The sequence below is a fragment of the Pelecanus crispus genome, chromosome 3, assembly GCF_030463565.1.
Source record: "Pelecanus crispus isolate bPelCri1 chromosome 3, bPelCri1.pri, whole genome shotgun sequence".
NCBI classification, from domain to species: Eukaryota; Metazoa; Chordata; class Aves; order Pelecaniformes; family Pelecanidae; genus Pelecanus; species Pelecanus crispus.
This window is the reverse complement of record NC_134645.1, coordinates 56535268-56557824: the sequence shown is the minus strand read 5'-3', so window position 1 is coordinate 56557824 and position 22557 is coordinate 56535268. Positions and strand designations below refer to the sequence as shown.

Sequence of the window (22557 nt, the reverse complement as noted above, 5' to 3'; positions counted from 1 at the left end):
CAATTACAGGAAAGACGGGCACCACCCCAAATGCCTCCCTCCTCTCCCCCCCATGACTGTTTTGGAAAAAGTGACCCCTGCACATTTTTCACTGTGCTCGCCGGCCGAGGCCCTGGGCACGGCACGGGACCAGGTTGCCGCACGGGCTTCAGCTGAACAGAGGCCTGGCAGCTCCCTCCAGCCACGCGTGTTTCTGCACCCTTGCAAACCGCTCGCCAGCCTTAGTGGCAAATTGTATCTGTCAATTATGCTTTGAGGAAGATGCCTTAAAATGTCTAGGCCCTCTGTAGATAGCTACTGTCTCCTCCCCTACCCAGCTGCTCTGGTAGCACCAGGCCATAGAGTTTCTCATCAAGCACCCAAAACATTTTCTGATCTAGGCCCCAGCAGTAACTGCCCTCAGCTCATTTTCCATTAAGTCTTCTCTGTACAAATAGTCATACAAGCACCTCTACAAACAACTATGTCTTCACCGGAATTATCCTCTGTGAAGATGATCTAGAGCAGCAGCTAAATCCTCAAGGAACACTTTTTTCCCCTCCCTGCAAATGCCTGCCAGACCAGGGAGGTGAAGCCAGACAGGCAACAGAGTTCAGCAGAAAAAAAAAAAAAAAAGTATTATGACATTTTTCCACCTGCTTCACTAGATTTTTAGATCATCTCATCAAACTGCCTTCTGTGCACAGCGCAGAGGAGAAGCTGCCTGAAAAATGGGAGCAGGGGGGTCCCCAGGCGTCAGCACAGGGCCCCGCCAGGCACCGGGGCACATCCGAGGGCAGCAGGAGCCAGCACTGCCACATCAGCCCTTCCACCCTTCCCTTGCACCGGCATGAGAGCAGGAAGGAAAAAAGCCTCTCCAGCTCTTTTGCTCTTCCCCACACGCCGTGCAGCAAACACCGAGGCAGCCACTGCAGTCTTCCTCCAGGTGGAAGAAAAACCATGAAGCTGGAGAAGGCAGAGGAGGAACAGAGCGTGCACACACACACAAAAAAAAAAAAAAGCAACTGCTGGGAAAAACAGAAGTATGATTTGCAAAAAGCAAGGTTTGGGGCTTTTTAGTTTATTTTGGGTAATTATTTTTAACTGCATTATCATGTTCAAAAATTGTTATCCTCATACTTGGAATGGAACGGAACAGGACATCTATTTTTATATTATTCATTCAGTCACAAACAAGACAAATGATAATAAATCAATGCCACAAACAATTACGAAGTCACCCTGGCTGTAAATTAGCTAGGTTGGCCATTCTATATTGTCATAACATTTTACATGAATCTCTGGTTTGCATGTGCCACAACACTGTTCCTGTGTAAAACAGACTGTATGTCATCAGACTCAAAATCCCACATTTTAAACCCAGTTACCCAAAAGCATTTTTGGCATGTTCTTTCAACCACAAATTCTGCCAGCCCAAACAGGTATATACGGCAAGGCAAGTTTATACACTCAGGCGGAGAGCAGGCTGTTGCATTTTGTGTCCATAACATGGAGGCTCAAATTGAGAAATTTAAATATCCCAGTCTCACAACTGATAGAAGACCAGCATTAGTGCTAAGTGGAGATGGATGAGCAAAGTGTTTGCTTCTGTCCAGTACACGCTCTTCCAGTTTGGCCCTTCTATTCTGGGGGCTGCTTGGTTTATACGGCATAACACTTGAAAATGGCACTTGTTAACCACCGAGACTCTGTCCCACCTGGTGCCTCAGACAGGCCAGACCACAGGACCTCACCTTCCCCCATAGACCCCTGGCATTAACTTCACTGTTTTTCTGAGAGGGAATACAACTCTCAAACTATCAATTGGGGGTGACCACCCACCAAAAGCAACCTGTTTTGCAAGACCAGCTACCATTCTTTCCTTCCATTGCACCTCCTCACTTCAGGGAAGCAAAAACATTTATGTGAACACAACTTCCTTTCTTTACAGACATGGTATCCTACGACACACAAAGAGCTCTGTCACACCACAACAGAGTTGTGTACCTCGCTCAAAATTAAGTGAGCTTTTAAACCAGAGAGAATTTGGGGATTTTCAGTTAGGAAGACTTTTTTTAGTTGGTTCGTTGGAGGTTTTTTTGTTTTTAAAAATCAAAAAAGGTGGGTTCTGTCTCTGCATTTTCCTCATGGAGATGAACACACCCAATACTGTTAGTCACTGTGTAAGCAAAGTAACTACTATCCTTAAACAATGATGAAATATTTAACACTGCCTGATGAGAAGAGGAGGTTATTACCATATAGTGACAAAAAACCTGCTCCGTAGGATCACAGGTAGAAGACAAGGCCTCAAAGAAGTCAAGAAATTCCTAGCTCGGAAAGATTTGGGAAGACAAATAGCCTTCATGACCTAGGAAGGAAATTATTTCCCCTCTTAAAACAAAGATGAACAACAAAATACAATTTACATGGAATTCATTAACTTCAAGTTTCCTAAGTTTTAGGAAACCACTTACTTCATTACAGGCCAAATGAAAACCTTTCTAAATAGCTGCTTTAGAGCAAAAAAAAAAAATCTGAAATTCGGTTCTTCTCAGGTCCTCACTTCTCATGCCTCACTTCTCTAGAGGGTCTACATAAGGACCTGAGAAGTCAGTCCTGAGACCTAATAGCAGGGTCTTATGCTCCCTCCTGCCATGCACACATGGATGTGGAAGAAAGATGTAGACAGTGCATTAATTCTTTTGGCATAAAAAAAGGCAATTTTGCCAAACTGTAAAGAGGTGTCATTCAAAGAGAGGTTCTGCTGTAGGACTGAGAAGTAACAGACACCACTGCAGCTGATGCAGCAGTTACTGCTCCCCTACATCTCAACAGCTCTGTAAGTCTTGACCGATCTAGTTTTCTTGGGATCAGAAAGGGCCAAGAGAACCATCCACGTGGAAACATGTCTGCTGTGCTTTAACCACATTGGTCGTGTGCACCTGACTTCATCTGGATCTTTGGATAACTGCTCATTGTTCAGGCAACTATAAATCACCTCTAGCACAGCTAATTCTCTCAGGTACTGGTACCTCTCTCCACGGTGGTCCACTTGCCTGGGTGACATATAAGATCTTCCTTGAAGGGATACCTTTCCTTCACACCTGACAGGAGTTGTCTCCACAGGCTGAGGGCTTGTGCCCCTTCTCCAATCACTTTATCAATGCCCCCTTCCCTAGAAAGGGAAACTTGGCTTCCCTGCCCTCTAATTCCAGGCTACTGGCCCCATTATCCCAACAGAGCTGCCAGGTGATGAAGCACACACCTGGGCAACAACTGAAATCTTTTTACATATCTCACAGTTCACTCAGGGATAGGGATCGGGTAGTTACTATCTCATTTACAGGTTCTGCTTCTTCTTCCCCTTCCTGTGATGGCCCTGGTTCATCTTCATCCCTTACTAAACAAGCCGATCTTCTTGTGTATTTCTTCTTGTGTATAGGGGTGACTGACACCAGCAAGGGTTGGTTCTCTAATTCAGCCACAGTGCCCACCACTCCGGTTTGAGTAGCTGCAGTGTTTGTCACTACGGTTAGAATCACTGCGGCACCTGTCACGGGGCTCGGAGTGGCCCCAGTGCCTGTCGCGGGGGTTGATCTCTGGATGATATTCTTAAATAGTTGTTTAACCCTAAACAAGAGACATAGCAGTAGGAGCATTCTGGTTTGAATATTCCAAGGATATTAAAAATTCTCAAGAGCTGTTGTAACTAGCCTGAAGGAGAAAGGGATGGTGATGTAGCAGGGGAAAGCATCCCCTCCTGTCTCCCCCATAGACTGGTTCTCTGAGAAGAAGAGGTGAAAAGTGTAATTATTAATAGTTTCTGAGAAATGGCTCCCAAATCTCCTGAAGTACAGGAATGATGGCAGTGCTGAGTACAATCTCATGACCAATAATTTCATTGCACCATAAGCCAGTGTAACACTCAGTACAGTAAAGTGATAACTTTAATCCAACTCCCAGAGGTGATAAACAGCAACACAGGGAATGCATAGGTCAAGTAAGGTGTTACATAGCACAACTCTGAGAACAAGCACAACCCTGAGAGCAAATGAATGAACATTGCGACCAGTGACTATTAAACTAATATAATGAATGCTTATCACAGATTTGTTTTAACATGCTCTGGTCAGATCCATCGTTACCTCAAACCCTTTGTGCCCCACGTTGGACACCAAAAAGGACTGTTGTGGTTTAACCTGGCAGGCAGCTAAATATCACACAGCCATTCGCTCACCCCCCTGCTCCCCAGTGGGATGGTGGAAAGAATCAGGAGGAAAAAAAAAAAAAAAAGTAAAATTCACGGGTTGAGATAAAGACAGTTTAATAGGACAGAAAAGGAAGGGAAAATAACAACAATATACAAAGCAAGTGATGCACAATGCAATTGCTCACCACCCGCTGACTGATACCCAGACAGTTCCCGAGCAGTGATTGCAGCCTCCCAGCCACCTCCCCACAGCTTATATACTGAGCACAATGTCCTATGGTATAGAATACCCCTTTGGTCAGTTTGGATCAACTATCTTGGCTGTGCCCCCTCCCAGTTTTCTTGTGCACCTGGCAGAGCATGGGAAGCTGAAAAGTCCTTGACTAGCATAAGCAGTACTTAGCAACAACTAAAACATCAGTGTGTTATCAGCATTCTTCTCCTACTAAATCCAAAACACAGCACTATGCCAGCTACTAGGAAGAAAATTAACTCTATCCCAGCCAAAACCAGGACAATGTCGCAAACAGATGCCATTATTTTCTCAATACCCATAAACAGAAGAAAGTTTTTCCCAGTAGAGGTATGATGTACCTGGGAGTTCGAAGCTTCTCACTAGAGCTAGAGTACATTTGTTAAAACTGCACCTCTACTCAATGTTTTTTACACATTGCCCTTCATTAGAGGAAGAGGAACAGGGAAAGAGGGATCTGGCGAGGTATTAACACAGATGAGGAGCCTGGCATCTAGAGGCTCCGTGAAGCACCTCGCTAAAATTATGGATAGTAAAGGGGGCTTTTAGTCTCCTTTCCTTCAATACTGTTTTTCCTGTAATCAAGAAGGAACCTTCTGTTAACATCCAGAGGGCAAAAAATGAACTTGAAGTCAGTTTCAACAGCCTTCAAAAAAAAAAAAAAAAAAAAACAAACCCATACACATGCAAAGTGTTATGACATTTGTGACAACAGGCACAACCCCATTTGAACTCCTCCTTCCTCTTTCCTCCGTTCAATTTCAGTTGTGCAGTTCAGTACAAAATGCACTTCCCATTAATACAACAGTCAACACTTGACTTTTCCTATTAAGATAGCAGCATAACTTCCAGAACTTACGACATGTTTCATGGCTTTAATAAATTCTCAAATGCTCAGTGAAACCAGAACAGTGCGGTTGGGCATTTAAAGTGTCCTTTTGTCCTGAATTATGTCAATATTCAAACAATAACGCTCAAGTGCGGGTGGGGTGGGAGGAGAGGAAAGGATCACAGAATCATTTAGGTTGGAAAAGACCTTCAAGATCATCAAGTCCAACCATTAGCCTAACATTACCAAGTGTCCACCACTAAACCAGTTAAGGGTAGAATAATAATAAAATTCATGTTCCTGGCTTGGTGGCTGGATTATTTTTTAATGAAAGTAAAACTAGGACTCTCTAAGGTTGGAAAGGACCTCCAAGATCATCGGTCCAACTGTCAACCCAACACGCCTACTAAACCATGTCCTGAAGTGCCACCTCTATACATTTTTTGAACACCTCCAGGGATGGTGACTCAACCACCTCTCTGGGCAGCCTGTTCCAATGCTTGACTACGCTTTCCGTGAAGAAATTTTTCCTAACATCCAATCTAAACCTCCTCTGGTGCAACTTGAGGCCATTTCCTCTCGTCCTATCACTAACTACTTGGGAGAAGAGACCAACACCCACCTCACTACAACCTCCTTTCAGGTAGTTGTAGAGAGCGATAAGGTCTCCCCTCAGCCTCCTCTTCTCCAGGCTAAGCAACCCCAGTTCCCTCAGCCACTCCTCATAAGGCCTGTGCTCCAGACCCTTCACCAGCTTCGTTGCACTTCTCTGGACAATGCTCCAGTGACTCAATGTCTTTCTTGTATTGAGGGGCCCAAAACTGGACACACTATTTGAGGTGCAGCCTCACCAGAAACAGAAATAAAAGCAGAGGAAGGCCCTGAAGCACAGCCTCTCCTGAGGCACCCAGGCAACAGTCAGAGGCAAAGCACAGAGAGTCCCAAGGATGCAACAGGGCTTGTGGTCCACAGCCTGCCAGGAACCTGCAGCCACCTGGAGAGTTTGCTCCCATCCTCAGTGCACCAGGGAGAAATGGCATCCTCTCCTGCAAGTACCTGAGCACTGCACAAGTCTGACACTCCGCCAGACAGATTGTTCCGCTGCTCAGATCATAAAGTGTGTAAACATATTTGAGTAGAAAGACCAACCAAGTACTTCACATCTGTACTGTGACCTTTAATAACTCTCAGATTAAACTTAATAAACTCTATTCCAAATGAACAGTGTGTTAAATTAGCTAAAAATTTATTTAAATTATTTTTTTAAAAAAAAAGCTCACCAAATCAAACCAGCAAGCCCTAAATTGGGCCCTACAGCCAGGTCCAAGAGAAAAATTCCTGAGCACAGAGGAAAAGCATTCAGAGCAGAAAGTTTACGCACCACCATCCCAGAGAGAGCGGAACTATATTCAGAAGGAAATTACCAGACTTTCAACTTCCAGAAGGTCTTTTCTCAAGAAAGAGGCACAGGGTTAACACAACGTGTTCCCGTGAATTTCTATGAGAAGCCTCATCCAAGAACAAGATGTACATGTAGAAACCAGAAAAAAAAAAAAAGAGAGCAATGAACTCTCTCTGGAAATGATTTATGCTGACCATAGCTGTTGTTCATTATTAAGTTAGAGCAGAAGTAAAAGCCTAGAAAGAGGGAATAAAAAGCTCTTGGTCTGTTGGGATTTAAATACTTCTTTATTTATTCTCTTCTTTTAATACAATCGCATTTTTTAATATAACTATTAAAATAACATAGAAACCAAAAGGCTTCACCCTATTCCCAGCGTGCTCCCATAAAATGTTCAGATAAATCTCTATTTGTTATTCATGCACAGGCTACTCTTCTTTGCTCATCCAGGATAGCATGGTAGATTAATAACAATAAAGAAGCTAGCAACACACTTCAGAACTTCATCACACCTCTTTTCTCTGATCAATAATTTGTAACATAACATTTTAGGAATATATTCCACCTGTGGTCCTCTGCCATGATCTAAATTCGGAGAGGAGCAAAAACCACATTTGATGCTAGGCAATAAAAGTCAAGTACAAAGGAACTACCTAAAGTTATTTGTGAAATGAATTACACAGACCCAAAGCATGTTGTTTCGTGGGTTAAATGCACATTTCTCCACAGTTAAATGCGTAAGCCAGTGACTGTCCATATACGTTTGTCTAAGTCCTCACAAAATCTCTCACAGAGTGTTTGGACGGTGGGTCCTCTGTTTTCCACAAGGTGAGGGGAACAGGTGTTGAAGTCCAGAAAGGACCTTCATTACCAATAATTTATGACTGAAAAGTATTGCTGCACATTCCCTATATTGACCAGCAAAATAGCCTTAAGAATACCTATCCAGTCTCTGTCACGTAGCCACATCCTTTCCTACCAGTGTTTTTGAGATAGAAGTTTGGCTTTTACCAAAACACACTGTCACCCTATCTCCCACCAGCTGAAGACTCAGCAGCTCTTCACCACTTCTTCCACACCCAGTGGGAGGCCCCCATACCCAAAAAAGAGCTAGGCTGCCAGAGTATGCTCCTCTGGCACAGGAGCTGCCTCGTTACAGGAGAAACTACTGGTGAGGCCAGACAATGCTCAAGTTATTCCTCTCCAGCACCTCAACATGTTTATTGCATCTGTCCTATGCACTTAGATTAATGAATATCTAAAAATGCAAATTATTAAAGAGTGAGCACATTTCTGAGCATAAGAAACCTTCACAAGAAGGTCAGTGCCACAGTTGTAGATGGGTCCCTGTGGCTAACCAGCCTCCCCTGCATCGCTGGGGCTCGCATCCAGAGCTGGTCAGACTCAGAGGGAAGACACAGCCTACAACACACCCAGGCTCAACCCTGCCCTTGGCAGAAGGAACTGCGACTGCCCACACCCTCCCCATTACAGCTGACCATCTTCCAGCAGCCTCCCCACGGACAACCAGTGTCCAGCCCAGCCCCAGCCTCCCCGGGCACCGTCCACAGCCACGTCAGAGCCTCCTGGCTGCTCGGGCATGCACCTGGAGTCACGGCCAGCAACTGTACCAGCCCCAACCTGCTGGTCCCACAGACGAGTGGCTACAAAACATAATGACGAGTGGTCTTATTTTTGTTCGGCTCTTTCTTTTTGGCTCCACTCGGGGCTGAGCCCAACTTGGTTCCAATAATCAAAGTAAGCTTTTCTTTTTATGCTCTCCACAGGCAGTATCAGGTGGTTTGGATGCCCTTTCAAAGAAGAGGCCCAAAGACGTCATAGCCTAATAAATAAATAAATGGCAGTTTCTGACTCCTCCTCCTCGATGGCAGATGTTTCGCTGACTTTGCAGCTGCTTATATTTACAAGTCAGTAGTTTCTTGCCTCTTTCCCAGAACTACAGCTTGCAACAGAGCTGTATCATTGTCTTCTGTCAAACCCACATGTGCCAGAGGGCTCTTCTATTTCCTTAGCCTGTTATTTTTGTCGCTACCTTTAAAACTCCCAGCCTTCTTCTGTCACTTTCTGAAATTACAACTCAGCTTGCTTCCCCATTTCATTCCAGAAACACAGTGGGGGAGGGGAGGAAGACATAAAACAGACTTATGACAAAGTATGGAGCACTAAAAGTTATTCTTTCATCAACATAATAAAGAGTCAGACAATGCAACTCCTCCCTCCCACCTCACAATGTTTAAACCCTGTTATTCATTCTTCAGACTGTCATTAAGTCATCGAAATAAATGCACTTCTCCCCAACTTTGTGCTAGGGGCATCTCAGCTCCCAGGATGGGTGGGAACAGCTGTGCTCTTCTAATTGTGCATTTTCCTTCGAAGGAGGGATACCGTACAACACATGAAAAGCAGATTGTGCGGGCTCTGAGCACACCAATCCATGCTGATACCTGGTAGCAGAGCAGCTATACTGTCCTGAAACGACGTGAGCTCAGCTGGAGCCCACGTGCTCTTCCTCTCACCCTTCCACACCTACAATGAGTTACCTATCCCAGTCCGTCTCCCCACTTACTCACATTTGAAAGATGTTAATAACAATACTGCCCTACTCTTCCCTACCCACAAGAGTTGACCCCAACACACACACCATGGATTCTGCGGGGAGGAATAGTCAAGGCGAGGAGGAAAACCAGGAGCAGTTACTGATAGGGGTTAAGAGAGCACAGCTAATTCTTTGCTAAGCTGCCCAGTGCTGTGAACATCGAGAACTTCTTTGCACATGAAAATATTTTCATGATACTGTATGAGAGTCTTTCTTCTTCCCCCAGACCTGAGGGCTGAGGCAAGAAGTGGGGGACAGAACCTCAAAGAGCGCTGGGGGAGGTGGAGCCGGGAATTTCACATTGCTCCTGGTCTGCCCCTCACCTAGGCACCCCATCTCCACGGGATCCTCATCGGTGGGGGGTCCCACACCACCGGCAGCTGCCTCTCCCCACCCCATCTTTTAGACCTCTTTAGAAACAACATGCTACATGTAGCGGCTCTTGCCCAGGGTTATGTTTTCATTTCCTGGCAGAGCACGTGCAAATCAATGGGCTGCTTTTATGGTTTGGGTTTGTTGTTTTTTTTTTTCCCCTCCCCGAGGAGCTTCAATTTCTATTCCAAGGCAAAGTCGTGCTTCAAACAGACAGAGCAGCATATGTTATTTCTTCACCTACCAATCAAGAGACTAGAAGAAACCAGCCTGGTACTTATATATCTGCCGTTTCATAAATGCTAGGCAATACCCTAGAACTGTCTTCACTGCAGCATCCAATCTGTCCCCAACAGACAGCCCAAGAAAAGGAGGCGATACAAACGACAGAAAGGAGCCAGGCTACAGCAACCTAAAGGTTTACTTTTGAAAAACAGTCATTTTAGTGGCTAGAAATAAGGAGCAGCAAATTTGTCACTTGTCTTTAACACCTTGTCCACACAAACTTCCCTGAAGGGTTCACACAGCGCAAAACTGGCTACGCCAACTGCGCTCCCACTTGACAGAATCCTAAGGGTCTGCCTGCAACTATAATGACTCCTGGCCATTTCACACCAATTGAGCCAAAATGACAAAGGAGAAGCTGCGCATTTGGCCCATAGCGATCTGGCAACGAGAGGCATCACCAAAGGAACTCATTCCAAAGGCAACACGTGGCACCGCGGGGCTGGGAGATCCCGGAGCAAGGGGGCTGCCAGCCAAGTAAGCATTGCTTCATAGGGACGGACAGACAGACAACAGCAGCAGTTCTCAGAATGAGCCTTGCCCAAGAACTCCAAAAATAAGTTACAATTTCTCAAAGCAGTCTTTCAGTCAAATATATTTAATGTAATTAAAAATGAAAGGTAGATGAGGAGAATTAAGTTTCCCTCAATTTAGACAGGAACTTGTATCTTAAAATGCACCAGAGGCATAGAGTAATCTTCCAGAAATGTTTTTCCTGTCACGTCTTACTGTTTAATTATATATTACCATTCCAAGCTACCATGACAGATTTTAAGCGAGTTTGTCTTTTTTCCATAATTAATCATAGCAAAGACTCATCTGTTCTTCAAGCCTGGTGATGACAGCGCTGTTTTCACCACTGCAAGGCAATCATCCCACAGCATTCCTTCCTGAAAGTTATTGCAAAGAGAAGAGCTCACCTATCTGCTCAAGATGCCTTTCAAAGATATAAATCAGCTCCATATACATTACTTCATCTTATAAGGAAGTAAAAAAGTAAAAAAGGCAAAACTTTTCGATAGCAAGCAATCATACAGAGGCACAGGCATAGCACGGGCTAATAATGCTACATAATTGCTAATTATAAATATATAAACCCAACATAACCATCCAGGAACAAGTATCCTACCCCTTAAACATCAGGCACTCAGAGCCATCAGCATCCACCACTGGTGCAGGAGGAAGGGAGGCAAAAAAGATGCTTGGTTCTTCTGCAAACATAAGCCAGCCTCCCTTATAATTACCATAGCCAACAGTTATTTTAAAGGCAGCTTTGGTCACCATCATATTCTATTCTAAGTGTGTCTTCAAAAATAACTTGTAGCTACATGGAGATCAGTGCTAACAAACTATCTAATCAAAGAAGAACCACATCCAAAGCAGAAAATAATAAATGCTAGTTAGACAACAGAAAGAAGTCTTACTTTCTTTTTTTAGTATCACAAGTCACAAACATGAGATTACTGGGGTGGGGGGAAGACAACAACTCTTTTGCTTTGGAAAATCAATCATTTATTGCTTACAACAGCTACAGCATACAGCATCTTCATAGAAACTTTTCTTGCTGACCGCTGAAGGAAAAAGTATTTCCAACATAATCAATAACATACAGGGGTCTCCATTCAAAGTGTTTTATCCTTCATCCTCTCAGCTTGAGCTCCCCAAAGGATGAATTAGATACCTGCAAAATTACTTTCTCCCCATCTGTGAAATCCTGCAACACACACACACTTTGTTTTGCGCAAGCAACAAATAGAAATCCCATCCGCTGTTAACTGATTTTGATTGCTCTATAGAAAAACTATGATTTTCTGCAGTTCTCTTGTATCCTTCACATGGTACGCTGGTAGCTTCCCAATCACAAGGCATGAAGAAAAAAAATTACATAGCTTGTTCTGTTCATAAAAACAGGCATAGATACAACCCTGAGCAGCCGTAAAACTTCATGTGTCTTATTACAGTCTCATAAGAGTAACTTTAGATCAAAGCTCAAGTTTTCAATAACCAATCACTGTATTAACAGTGCCACCTTTATGGCTTTCTAGCTGCTTCCCAGTTTTCCAAAGCAAGATAACTAAAGAAGCAATGACTACAAAAAAGACAATACATTGTGCTAAGACTAAAGTTTGCCTTTGTAGCCAAATATTTATAAAGATTTTTATTAATACCACTCTTTGTTAAGGAGATTCTGAAAGATTCTGGCATTCCAAATGATAATTTTCTTCCAAGTTATAACAAAATACAAGGTTTAGCCACGTATTTTAACCATCACTTTTAGAAGATGAATGTTTTAAAGTAACTACGGTATCCTGAGAGCTTGGTGATCTGTTCCAAAAAGATGAAGAAAAACACGTTGAAAGAGACGGACAGACAATTGCCCAAGAGAGCACAGAGAGAGAGAGAAAATTATCATTACACAGGACATTATACATCTCTCTCATTTACAAGAATAGAGTCAACTGTTTTCAGTGTTCTTTAAAAATGCATAGGAATAATATGCATTCACAAAAATGACATATTAAATCAGTTAAAGATTTTCACCCACTAGAAGTGGGGTTTATGTTTTATTTACTAAGAGTGAAAAATCAAATGCATATTTGCATGCTGTTTCTAATCAAAGTGTTAAAGATTTCCCATATCCCTGGTGATGAACTTACAGAGTAGCAAGAAACAGAGTAACAGCCCATTTTCTATGACAAAAGAAAGCGGAGATCCTAACCTTGTCTGGTTCTGCTCTCTGTAGCCTCAAAACCCCAACAGACCTCTAGCTACCCCAAACATTAGTTAAGTTATAAGATAACACTTCTACTGTACTCCAGTCACTTACACTGTGAAGAACATCCCACGCTGGAGAAATCTTCCCAGCAAAAAACAACTCAGTTCTCCTTTCTAAGTATCAAAATTAGTATTCTCTTTTCCAGGTATCTCGGAAGAACGGAAGCATAGCTAGTAATATTTTTTCCCCCAGTCCTGACAACTAGCCTTTAATTTGCTGCCATCTGTACTTCAGGAAAACTTCAGCCCTTTCATTAGGAAATCCCTCCCACAGGTTTACTTGTAGGGAATGGTTCAGATCTGAGCTATGTAGTACAGTAATTAACTTGAAGAAATCGCACATCCAGATCCAAAACAGTGTATTATTTAGAAAAGATGAATTATTTAAGATCAATCTTCACTCGCTATTTTTAATTTAATAGACAAGTCTTTTAGCCTTGTGAGTATTAGACTATACATCATTTTCTCATTAACAAAGAAGAAAGCTAAAGCGGTTGTAACAGGAGATTTACAATCATCTGCCCTAACCAGAACAACAGAATTTACTGTACAGTTTGTTCATCCAAGGAAAACCTCAAATACAGCCATTTTTTCTCAGACATCCTATACAACTGTAGTACTTGCATAGATATATGCATACAAACTGTATGCAAGCCATCCCCAAACTCAAAGCCCTTAGAGGTACTGACTACACGCTTATAATCAAATAAAATTACATCCAGAGGTTTCAAAATGACAGCAGAAAATGTAAACCAGCACTACAGAATTCAAGATGGAAAACCACAAGCATTTCTGTTCCATAAACTGCACTTCCAGAAGTTAAGAAGAAGACTGCCTCCACCAAAGGCGTCATTCCTCAGAAAGAGGTCTAAGAAACAAACTATTCAAACACCAGTGGGATCCAGATTCAAACCCCTATCCTATGTAATCTAACAAATCAAATCACCACCAAAGACCTACAGTTTTTAATGTATGGAACATTAAAAAAAAAAAAAAAAAACAACCAAACCAAACCTACACCACACTTAGGTTTCAGATACTGAAGGAAAATCTTTTGACAATAGGAGCGTTTTTCATTTAAGAGAGAAAAAGAGAGCCTTTGAGGCTAAAGAAGCGAGCATCCAGTCTCTGGATGTAGTGCAAGTTTCTAACAAGGTTTAAACAACCCAATTCTGCCCCTCCAAAGCCTCCGTTCTCCCCCTGCTAAAATGAGGGTACCTCCTTTACCCCCCGCCCAGCATCTGTCAGAGCCTCAGAAGACTCAAACATACAACAACCCCCAAAAAAAACCCCATGTTTTTCCAATAACCTCCAGATCTGTTACACGGGTGTTTTGCTAGAGGAAATGCCTGAGCGAGTAGCCTTAGACAACTGTTTTACATTAAGGAGGCAGCACATGAGGTTACTGCATGAGTAGTACTACCACGATGCACTTTTAGGAGGTGCGGTATTGCGGCCACAGTTGCCATTTTCAGTGCCTGAGAATAAACACAAAAGCTGCCAACGCTAGGTTGCATAAGAGCACTTTAAGCACATGGTTATTTACAAAAGCAGAGGTAATTACAATGCAGGAGGTGGATCCCAAACAAACAGACTTGACTAACACTGTCAAAAAAAAAAAAAAAAAGATCTACAGAGATCTACAATTACTACTTAATTGTAGGACAGCTGCACGAACAGCCTCGGTGCCTCACTGTACTACCAATATGCGGCCAAAAAAACCAGTTGGAAAAACGTGCTGTTAAAAAATGCAAGCTGATGTCAGACGCCTAGCGTAGGAGAACACAGGAAAACGCCGTTTCTCCCGACAGCTTACCTGATCTGGACTTAATGATGTCGCTGAACTCGCTGGGTCCCCCGCCAGGTCCTTCCTCCTGGTCGGAGACACGGGCCATGCTCGCGGACTGGGGTACGCCACGGGCGCAGCCTAAATCCCTCGGGAGAGGGTTCCCATGGAAGGCCCCGGCTCAGCACCAGCACCTAGAGCGCAGGACCAGGAGAAGCAGAGAGGCACCGTAACTCCACGGGCTACACCAGGCGCCACTCCGCGTGGGAGACGCAGCCCGGGACCCCCGCTTGCTTGGCCATGCCCACGCATGGCGGGGCGCCCAACCGGCCACTCGCTGTGCCCCTGCCGAGGGGTGCCTTTCGGGGTTTCGAAAAGCGAGGTGGCACAGAGGGGTGCTGCCGGCCAGTTGAACCCCCAGCCACGAAAGCGAAGCTTCGGCCGCCCTCGGGCGACGGGGCGCCCCGTGCCCACCCGTGCGCCCCAGCGGGGCAGGACACAGCCCTGGCAGCCACGCCGTCACCCAGCTGCCACCAAAGGGGACACCCCCGCTTGGGGGGGGGGGGGGGGGGAGCCCCGCTCCTGCCGGGCCGGGGCATGCCCCAGCTGGGAGGGTGCTAAGGGCCGGCGTGCTCCTCCGGCCGGCCCGGGGCCGAGAGAGCCACGTGTGGGAGAAGCCACGAAGCCCCGCTCCCCTGCGGGGGGACCCCGGCCCCGCGGGACGGGCCCCGCACAGCTGCCCGCCCCGGCAGAGCCGCCGCCGCTCCCCCGGCGGGGATTTTGCCCCGGCGGCCGGGCCCGCACCTCCTCCCCGCGGGGTGCGCGGCCGCAGCGGCGCCGCCGCCCCTCGGGCACCGCCGCGGCGGGGCCGCCCCGTCCCGCCCGCTCCCCCGCCGCCCCGCACCGGCACCCCCGCCCCGCCCCGCCCGCAGGTGCGCCCGGCGCCCCCGCCCCCCCCCGTACCGGCTCGGAGCTGGGGAACAAACTTTCCCCCCCGCGCCCCTCCCGGAGCCGCGGCGCCCGCGTCCCCCCGCGGGGCAGCCCCGCTCCCAGAGGTGCTGGGGCAGCCCCCGACAGCGACCCGCCGCCGCTGCCGCCACTCACCCCTCGGACACGGCGGCGGGAGGCGGTCCCGCTCCCCACGGCCCGGCCCGCCCCGGCTCCTCCCCGCGCCCCGTCCCCCGCCGGCGGCGGCGGCTCCCGCGGCGCTGCGCTGGCGGACCCACAACTTTCTGTGCGAGCCGCTGCTGTCCCCCGCCGCCGCCCTCGCCCCCCTCCTCCTCCGCCCCCCGGCCCGGCCCGGCCCGGCCCTGCGGCTCCTCCCCGGGCCCGGCGCCCCTTTGTCCGCCGGGCCAGCGCCGCGGCTGCGGGAGAGCCGCCCCGGCCGCGCGGCCCCTGCTCCGAGGGGGCGGGAGGGGCGGGGCTGCGCCCGCCGCGGGCCCCGGAGGGGCGGGGCGGGGCGGAGAGGGGCGGGGCGCTGCCAGGCCACGCCCCCGCGCCGCGCCCGCGGGCGGCTGCCGGCCCGGCCCCGCGGGCCTCGCCCGGGACAGCGGCGGGGCCGGGCGGCGGGGGCGGCCCCGGTGGGGTCAGCGCCGCTCCGCTCCGCTCCGCTCCGCTCCAACCCTCGGGGCCCCGCCGGCCTCACCGGGCGCTCCCGCCGCTCCTGGCTTTCCCTTCCTCCTCCCCCCCCTCCCCCCAAATAAGCGCGGTCGCGCAGCGCTTCGGGGCCCGCCCGTGAGCGCCCGAGTGGCGCGGCGAGGGAGCGTGGCAAAGCTGGAGGGGCACTCGGGGCGTCTGCGCGCCTGACGGCGGGAAATAGCGCTCCCAAAACTCGCCTGGCTCGGCCGGGTGTCCCAGCCCCACCTCAGGGCCGCTTGAGAGCCGCAGTCCCGGGTGGGCTGCAGCGGGGCGAGCAAAGAACGCTACCGGCCGGCGAAAGCGCGCAGCGCCGGGCACCTGTAGTCATTTTTATCTATGACCAGACATCTACCTTAGTAAAATATTTAGCTCACGCTACTTAGTTTATTGCCGCGTTTGCAGTCCGGGAATGACCGAACTCCTATTTGCTCAGGCTAGTCGTCTTCACTCACCTATGCCGTAAGGTTGCTGAACACGCGGCGCATATTTGTCCTGGTAAGCATTAGTCTGACGTTTCAGCGATGTCAGAGAGAAACCGTAGCTGAGTAATTCCTCAGCGTCACCTGCCAGGCCTCAGCCGTACGGCCCGAAAGGTTTTCAAGGCTAGATGCATTCCCATCGTCAAGCACCTCACTGCCTTAATAACAAAACTGGCCCACAATCTGCAAAAAAGAAGGTGCAGAATTTATTAGCTAGAAGAAAGGAGGGAGCCCAGGCTTGGCAACACATTCGTTTTGTATCTCTAGGTGAACAGAAATCGGTAGCGATGAAATGAGGAAGATTTCTCTTCAAAAGTCTTTTTTCTTACCAGTATACAGCTCATGAGTTTACTAGGCACTACAGAGAACAATAATAAACAATGATTATGTGTATTTTAGCCTAAGCTAACTTTGATATTTACCCATACTTTACTATTTCCCCCAAGGAAAAAAGAGAGACCTCAAAGAAGCAAAACAAGCTACCTGTAAATTATTATTATTATCATAATTCTAACTGCATTTAACATTTTTTCCTCAACCTTTGATCTGTGCAGTACGTGTGTAACAGGGACTGGGACTCACCGTTCTGCATCCCAGGAGGCAGGGCCTCCCAGGCAGTGCGGTATATTTTTGTACGTCAAAGAAGCCCCGAAGATAAAGATGCCTAGTTCAGATTGCTCAATAGATTCCCTGCGTGATTTGATGCAAATTGGTTAATTCATCCTTGATCTGCTTAATCCAAACCACTGCATGAAGTCATTAATGGTTCTTACTTGTAAAGAGCTAATAATAAGGTGTCCAAAGTGTTGTGATGACTGATGTTGTGAATCTGTTGAGAACTGCAGATCATGGATGACAAACGCTATAAACCCACCGATATCAATACCTATCACTGTCTAACTGTAAGGCAGTGCTGAGCCGTAGGCTGGTTTTGTTGGAAAGGTATGGCCTGTGTTTATGCCTGTTTGTTTATGTTATACTGATAAACCTGTACTACGAACATAACGTTTGCGGTCAGGGGAGCACCACTTGTTCCTTGCCTTCTGCCTTGCTGCTTTTGACTGAACAGACGGCTCCTCCGCCCCATCCCGTGCATTCCCTCTGCATGCTGGATTTCCATTGCCCAGTGGTGAAAAACCACCCAAGTACTGGAGGCCCGGAGTCCAGATGTAACCCAGCTGCTTTTCATATAGGTCTTCCACGAACAGGACGAGAGATGTACCGACCCGTGTAACCCAGTGCCTGCTCAAGAGTCAGCACAGACGAAAATCGTCATTTCTCACTGCTGGGTGTCTAGCAGCAGTGCGGGGCCCGGGGATCCCAAAGCGCCACTTTGCCTTGCCTAATGCAAGGAAATGCTAAGTGGAAGAGGGGATTAGCCATTTCACGGAGGTTACCCAAGACCGCTATCAGGTAGCAATAACTTCGATCACTAAAAGCTGCAGTCAAGCTGATAAGTGGGAGCAGAGAGCTGGTATATCCCATTTCAAATCTCGGTGCGTAAACCCAAGGTCCTGATTTATATAACCTTGCTCTGAAAGCACCTATGGATTATTTCTCGAAAGAAACACATTTCAGTTTAACCTGACAGCATTTCCTTTTTTCTCTTTTTAACTCTTTTTCTGTTTTAGACAGAAGTAGCATCATTATCTTTTTTGAACTGTGGAGCGCCAGCAGAAAGGTAATAGAATAACGAGACTGCACACTACCTCAGGGAAGCAGGAGAATTTTTTTCCTGGTGTGTTTCAAACACGCCTCTCTCCAGAGCCGTCCTCACTCAGCTGCAGATCAAAGCCTGAGTTTTCCAAGCTAGTTATTTAGACTGTAGGCTTCTCAATGCAAGGGCAATAATTTTTATATCTGGGTCTTTAGGCACAAGTCCGTCAGGGGTAGGGGGGGACACACACACCCCTCCAAACCTTAATCTTTAATATTCTGTACATGTGTATGCTTTAGGTCTCTCTAATTTTGTATGCCAGTGATTGGCAGAATTAGAAAATAATGACTAGCACAATTTTAAATTCAAACAACAAAGTCTCCACCCAGTTATATTTCTAAAACCTACGTTCATCTACAAATACCTTGGTTGCTGCAGGCCATTAATATCATGTGGATCGTGTGGCATGGTTTACCATTCTGTATAATGCAGAATAAATTAGGAAAAGAGAGGAAAAGTCCATGAACCCTTCAGATGATGTTAAGAAAGGAAAGACAAGGGGAATACAGAAAAAGAAACTGCGAAGAAATGGGCTGAGAAGTTGTGGACCCCTTGAACTTTGACCAAAGTAAATAAATACTTTATTCCTTAGTGCATGAAAACAATGATGTTGTGAGGCTCTGAGCTCATCTTACCTTGTCTCCTTGACTTTTCTTTGTTCTTAGCATTTCTATTTTTAGAATACACTCATAATTGATGGGATTAAGATATAACTAGGAATTTCATGTATCTCATTACCTTGAGACTGACTGCTATAATAATGCGTGTGCCCATTCATCAATGTTTTGTCATGATTTCAGAAAACCATTCCATATTCAGAAAGACATTAGATACCAAATGGATTGCTTTGTAAGTAGAGTATCTTTATTGTCCCTTTCTGCATTCCCTGTCATGTTGTCACTCTCAGTTAACAGATTGGGCAGGCTGTTACTCAGCAGACATTTTTTTTTCCTGCAGAACTTGCATCTGAATTCAAATAACAGCTCCTTGGTGCTTAGGTGCTGATGTACTGCACTAACTAGTTAGTACAAGTCCCTTACTATTTTCATGATCTCTTAATCAAAGAGAAAAATATACAAAAAGACATATTAAACAAACATTCTCTCTCCGTATGTTCCTCTTGTGAGGAAAATGACCAAGTTTTTCTAAAAGCTTGGGTCGGTTTTATTTACAACTCCTTTGGCAGTACCTTTGAAAGACTTTAGTACACCGGGCGGACATAGTTATCTTGTTCCTTTTCCTTTCTTTTGCTGTAATCTAAGTGCTTTAGAGCTATCTTTGTTGTTCAACTAATTATCTGATACTAAAATATTCCAAATCAGCCCTAGCACAATTTTTAAAGGTGGGAGAGCATTTTCTACCCTCAACTCCTTAGTTTGGGATCTGATTTTAACATTAGATTGTATTTTTATTCCAAGCTCAGCCACCTTTGTGTGTAAGCTCCTTCCGAACTCCTCCAAGAATTAGCGCCTGTTTGTGGCAGGCACTGTAACATATCTTAATAAACTCAAGCCTGTTTGGCCACACGGAGTTAACCAGGCGTCAGGGGGCACCAGGTACAGAAAGTGAGAGGGATGGACTGGGGCAGAGGGCAGCGAGCGAGCATGGTACGTACAGAAGGCCGGGGTGCAAGATGTCCTCCGAGCAAAACACCCGTCACCTGCACCGCCACAGGTCCTCCTGACTGTCCCTGCGTCACCGTTCTGTGTCCTCTTTCTGTTTAACCTAAACAGAAAGCAGTGTATTCCCCTTAGCACACTTCCATTTCTACAAGTTGGGACCTGTACCGTCAGTAGATTCTCTCCACTCTATTTTTACCTCATTAGATTCGATGTATCTATCGATTAGATCAGATTCAAGGGAATATTGTGTGCATGAAATAAACTGGAACCTTGTATCTTAAGTTTCAGCAATTTTTTATAGCTTCATTATAAAACCCCAGAAAATTGCACTGTATTAATAGAAATGCTGACATCCCTTTAGCTGCAGTGACATTAATTGAAGCTACTGTAATTTATCATCATTCTGAAGAATAGAACCTCTAAAAGTACATTAAATAAGAGTGCATTAATGAACAATTATAGTAATCAATTTACCTTCCCAACAGACCTCTCTTAACTGCAGCAGAGAATTGGAAAAAAGAAAACCATCAACAACAAGAGTGCCTGCGCAAGACGGGAACCTTTGGCCAACACTGTGAGGTGATCGTCTGCAAGGGCGGGTGCGCGTTGTTACTCAAAGTCACTCCTAACACAAGTTGTTTTCTGTTTATTTATTCAGCCTTTCTGTTTATTTCTTTCACTCCTGGCTATTTTTTTCAGTGCCCCTCCATTCTCATTTGAATAGCCTATGCTATACATTGGCATAGGTTTGTTTAGTGGCTAGACACATAAATACCTAATGCTTGTACGATTATAGAATAAATAAACTTTTTCAGCAAGTTTATCAGGTAGGGGTTAGAATAGGAAACAAGGTTCTTGTGTGAACACAACATAGAAACTTGGGTAACTTGCTTAATTTTAGTAACTTGGTTAGCTCTGTGCAGTAGGGGAAGAAATAACATCTTCCATCATAGGGGCATTATTTATTGAGTGAAATAATATGATAGTTGGACAAAGACAATTTGGAAACACTTTAAAAATGAAAGCACTCACCACTCTGCAAAAATAGTTATTGGTGGGAAGTATGGAAAGGGTGTTTGTTTGTAAGTCTTTATTTTAGGGGTAGGCAGTGGGAGAAGGTGCAGTTTATTCTTACCAAACTTAAGAATTAAGTCCTTACTACATGTGAATCCTCCCAATATGGAATGAATACAAACCAAGTTAAACACAAAAGAGGAACAAAACCAATCAATTTTTCACAAACGATTGTTATTTTTTACATTTGTTTGCCTCACTTTAGATCAAATGATTAGGTACCTGTCACCGTTTCTTTGCCATTTCCTCTTAAATGATCAATGTGGATGCTTTGGACTTGACCCCTTAAGAAGTTACGATTTTACATATGAGGTTGCACAAATGTTAATAAAACCTCTCTCTGCTGGAAAACACCATTCATTAACATCCTTACTGGGATAATGGTACCCCCTGGGACACCAAAAGCACCGGCAAAAACCTGTTCTATGGACGGGGTCCCACGTTCCGACCTACTAAACACTTTCCACCCGATTAAACTCTGCCATAGGCTAGACTCGGCAGCCTGTGGCTTTTGCCCCCCTCCGAATGACACGAGGACATGGGTGGTTATCAAGACTGATGCAAGAGCCAGGCCTGAAGTGCTTCAGCATTGATCCCTCCAGCTGCAAGACAGCTGCAGTCCAGACGCTGCGTAGCAGCTGAGCAAACCCTCAACATGTTCGGCTTCCCGACCACAGATGAGCAGCCTGTAGCCAGGAGAACGCTTGACCGGGTTTTGCCATACCTGCCGCTGCGAGTGTGCCCTCAGACCCCCTAGGAACCCTACTCTTAACTAACTCGGTATGGGCTTACAAGACTACCATTAGCCTCCTATTTCCAAAACATGTAGAGTTTTGTTAATGTGCTGAGAGCCTAAAAATCTTCTAATTACTACCACTAAGTGGGTTTTTCTTTCCTTGAAATGACAAGGATTTTGGCTTTTAACTAAAACAAATAAAGCCCCCGTGATAACATTAGCTCTGAACATTACAGATGTCTATGTAAATTTTTAATTCTGAGCAAATGAACAGCCCTTTTTAGTCAATGGAATAAATTATGTAACTAAAGTTTTATACCCACCAGAGACTTTAGTTTGTTTTGCAGTGTCTTGGTTTTCTGTGGCTGCACGTGTAAAACGGAAGGAGATGCTCTGCAAGTTGTGGCATCTGACAAAGCCCATTTGTAGATCTCTGCTGTGCTGTAGATCTCCGTGCTCCATTTTCACACTCATTTTACATAAATCTGGCCTGACTGGGGCCAGTTATCACAAGGCACAGTCAAAGCTATTTCAGCTAATGGTTGAAATCATCTTGACTGAAGCCTCTCGTCCACCTCCCAAGTCCCTCCTGGGGCGGGCACCAGTGGGGCTGCCCCCAGCGAGGCCCAGGGCAGAGATCAGCCGCTTCACCCGGCCGCCCCGCTCCCCGCGCTGCCGGCGATGTGCTGGCTGTGCTTCTTGCGAAATTTCCCTTGCGTGAGCAGGAAATCTTGGCCGCCCCGTTAGGGCAGCCTTCCGTCTGCTTTGTGCAGCCAGGGC

General features: G+C 46.0%; 1 protein-coding gene across 1 annotated transcript in view; it reads right to left on the bottom strand.

The window, feature by feature from the left end:
* Positions 1 to 14620, bottom strand: part of UTRN (utrophin) — a 408114-nt gene extending 393494 nt beyond the window's left edge. Inside the window, exon 1 of the mRNA XM_075707799.1 lies at positions 14542 to 14620. Coding sequence (XP_075563914.1) covers positions 14542 to 14620 — 79 coding nt within the window. The remainder of the gene's footprint in view (positions 1 to 14541) is intronic.
* Positions 14621 to 22557: the final 7937 nt, after the last annotated feature.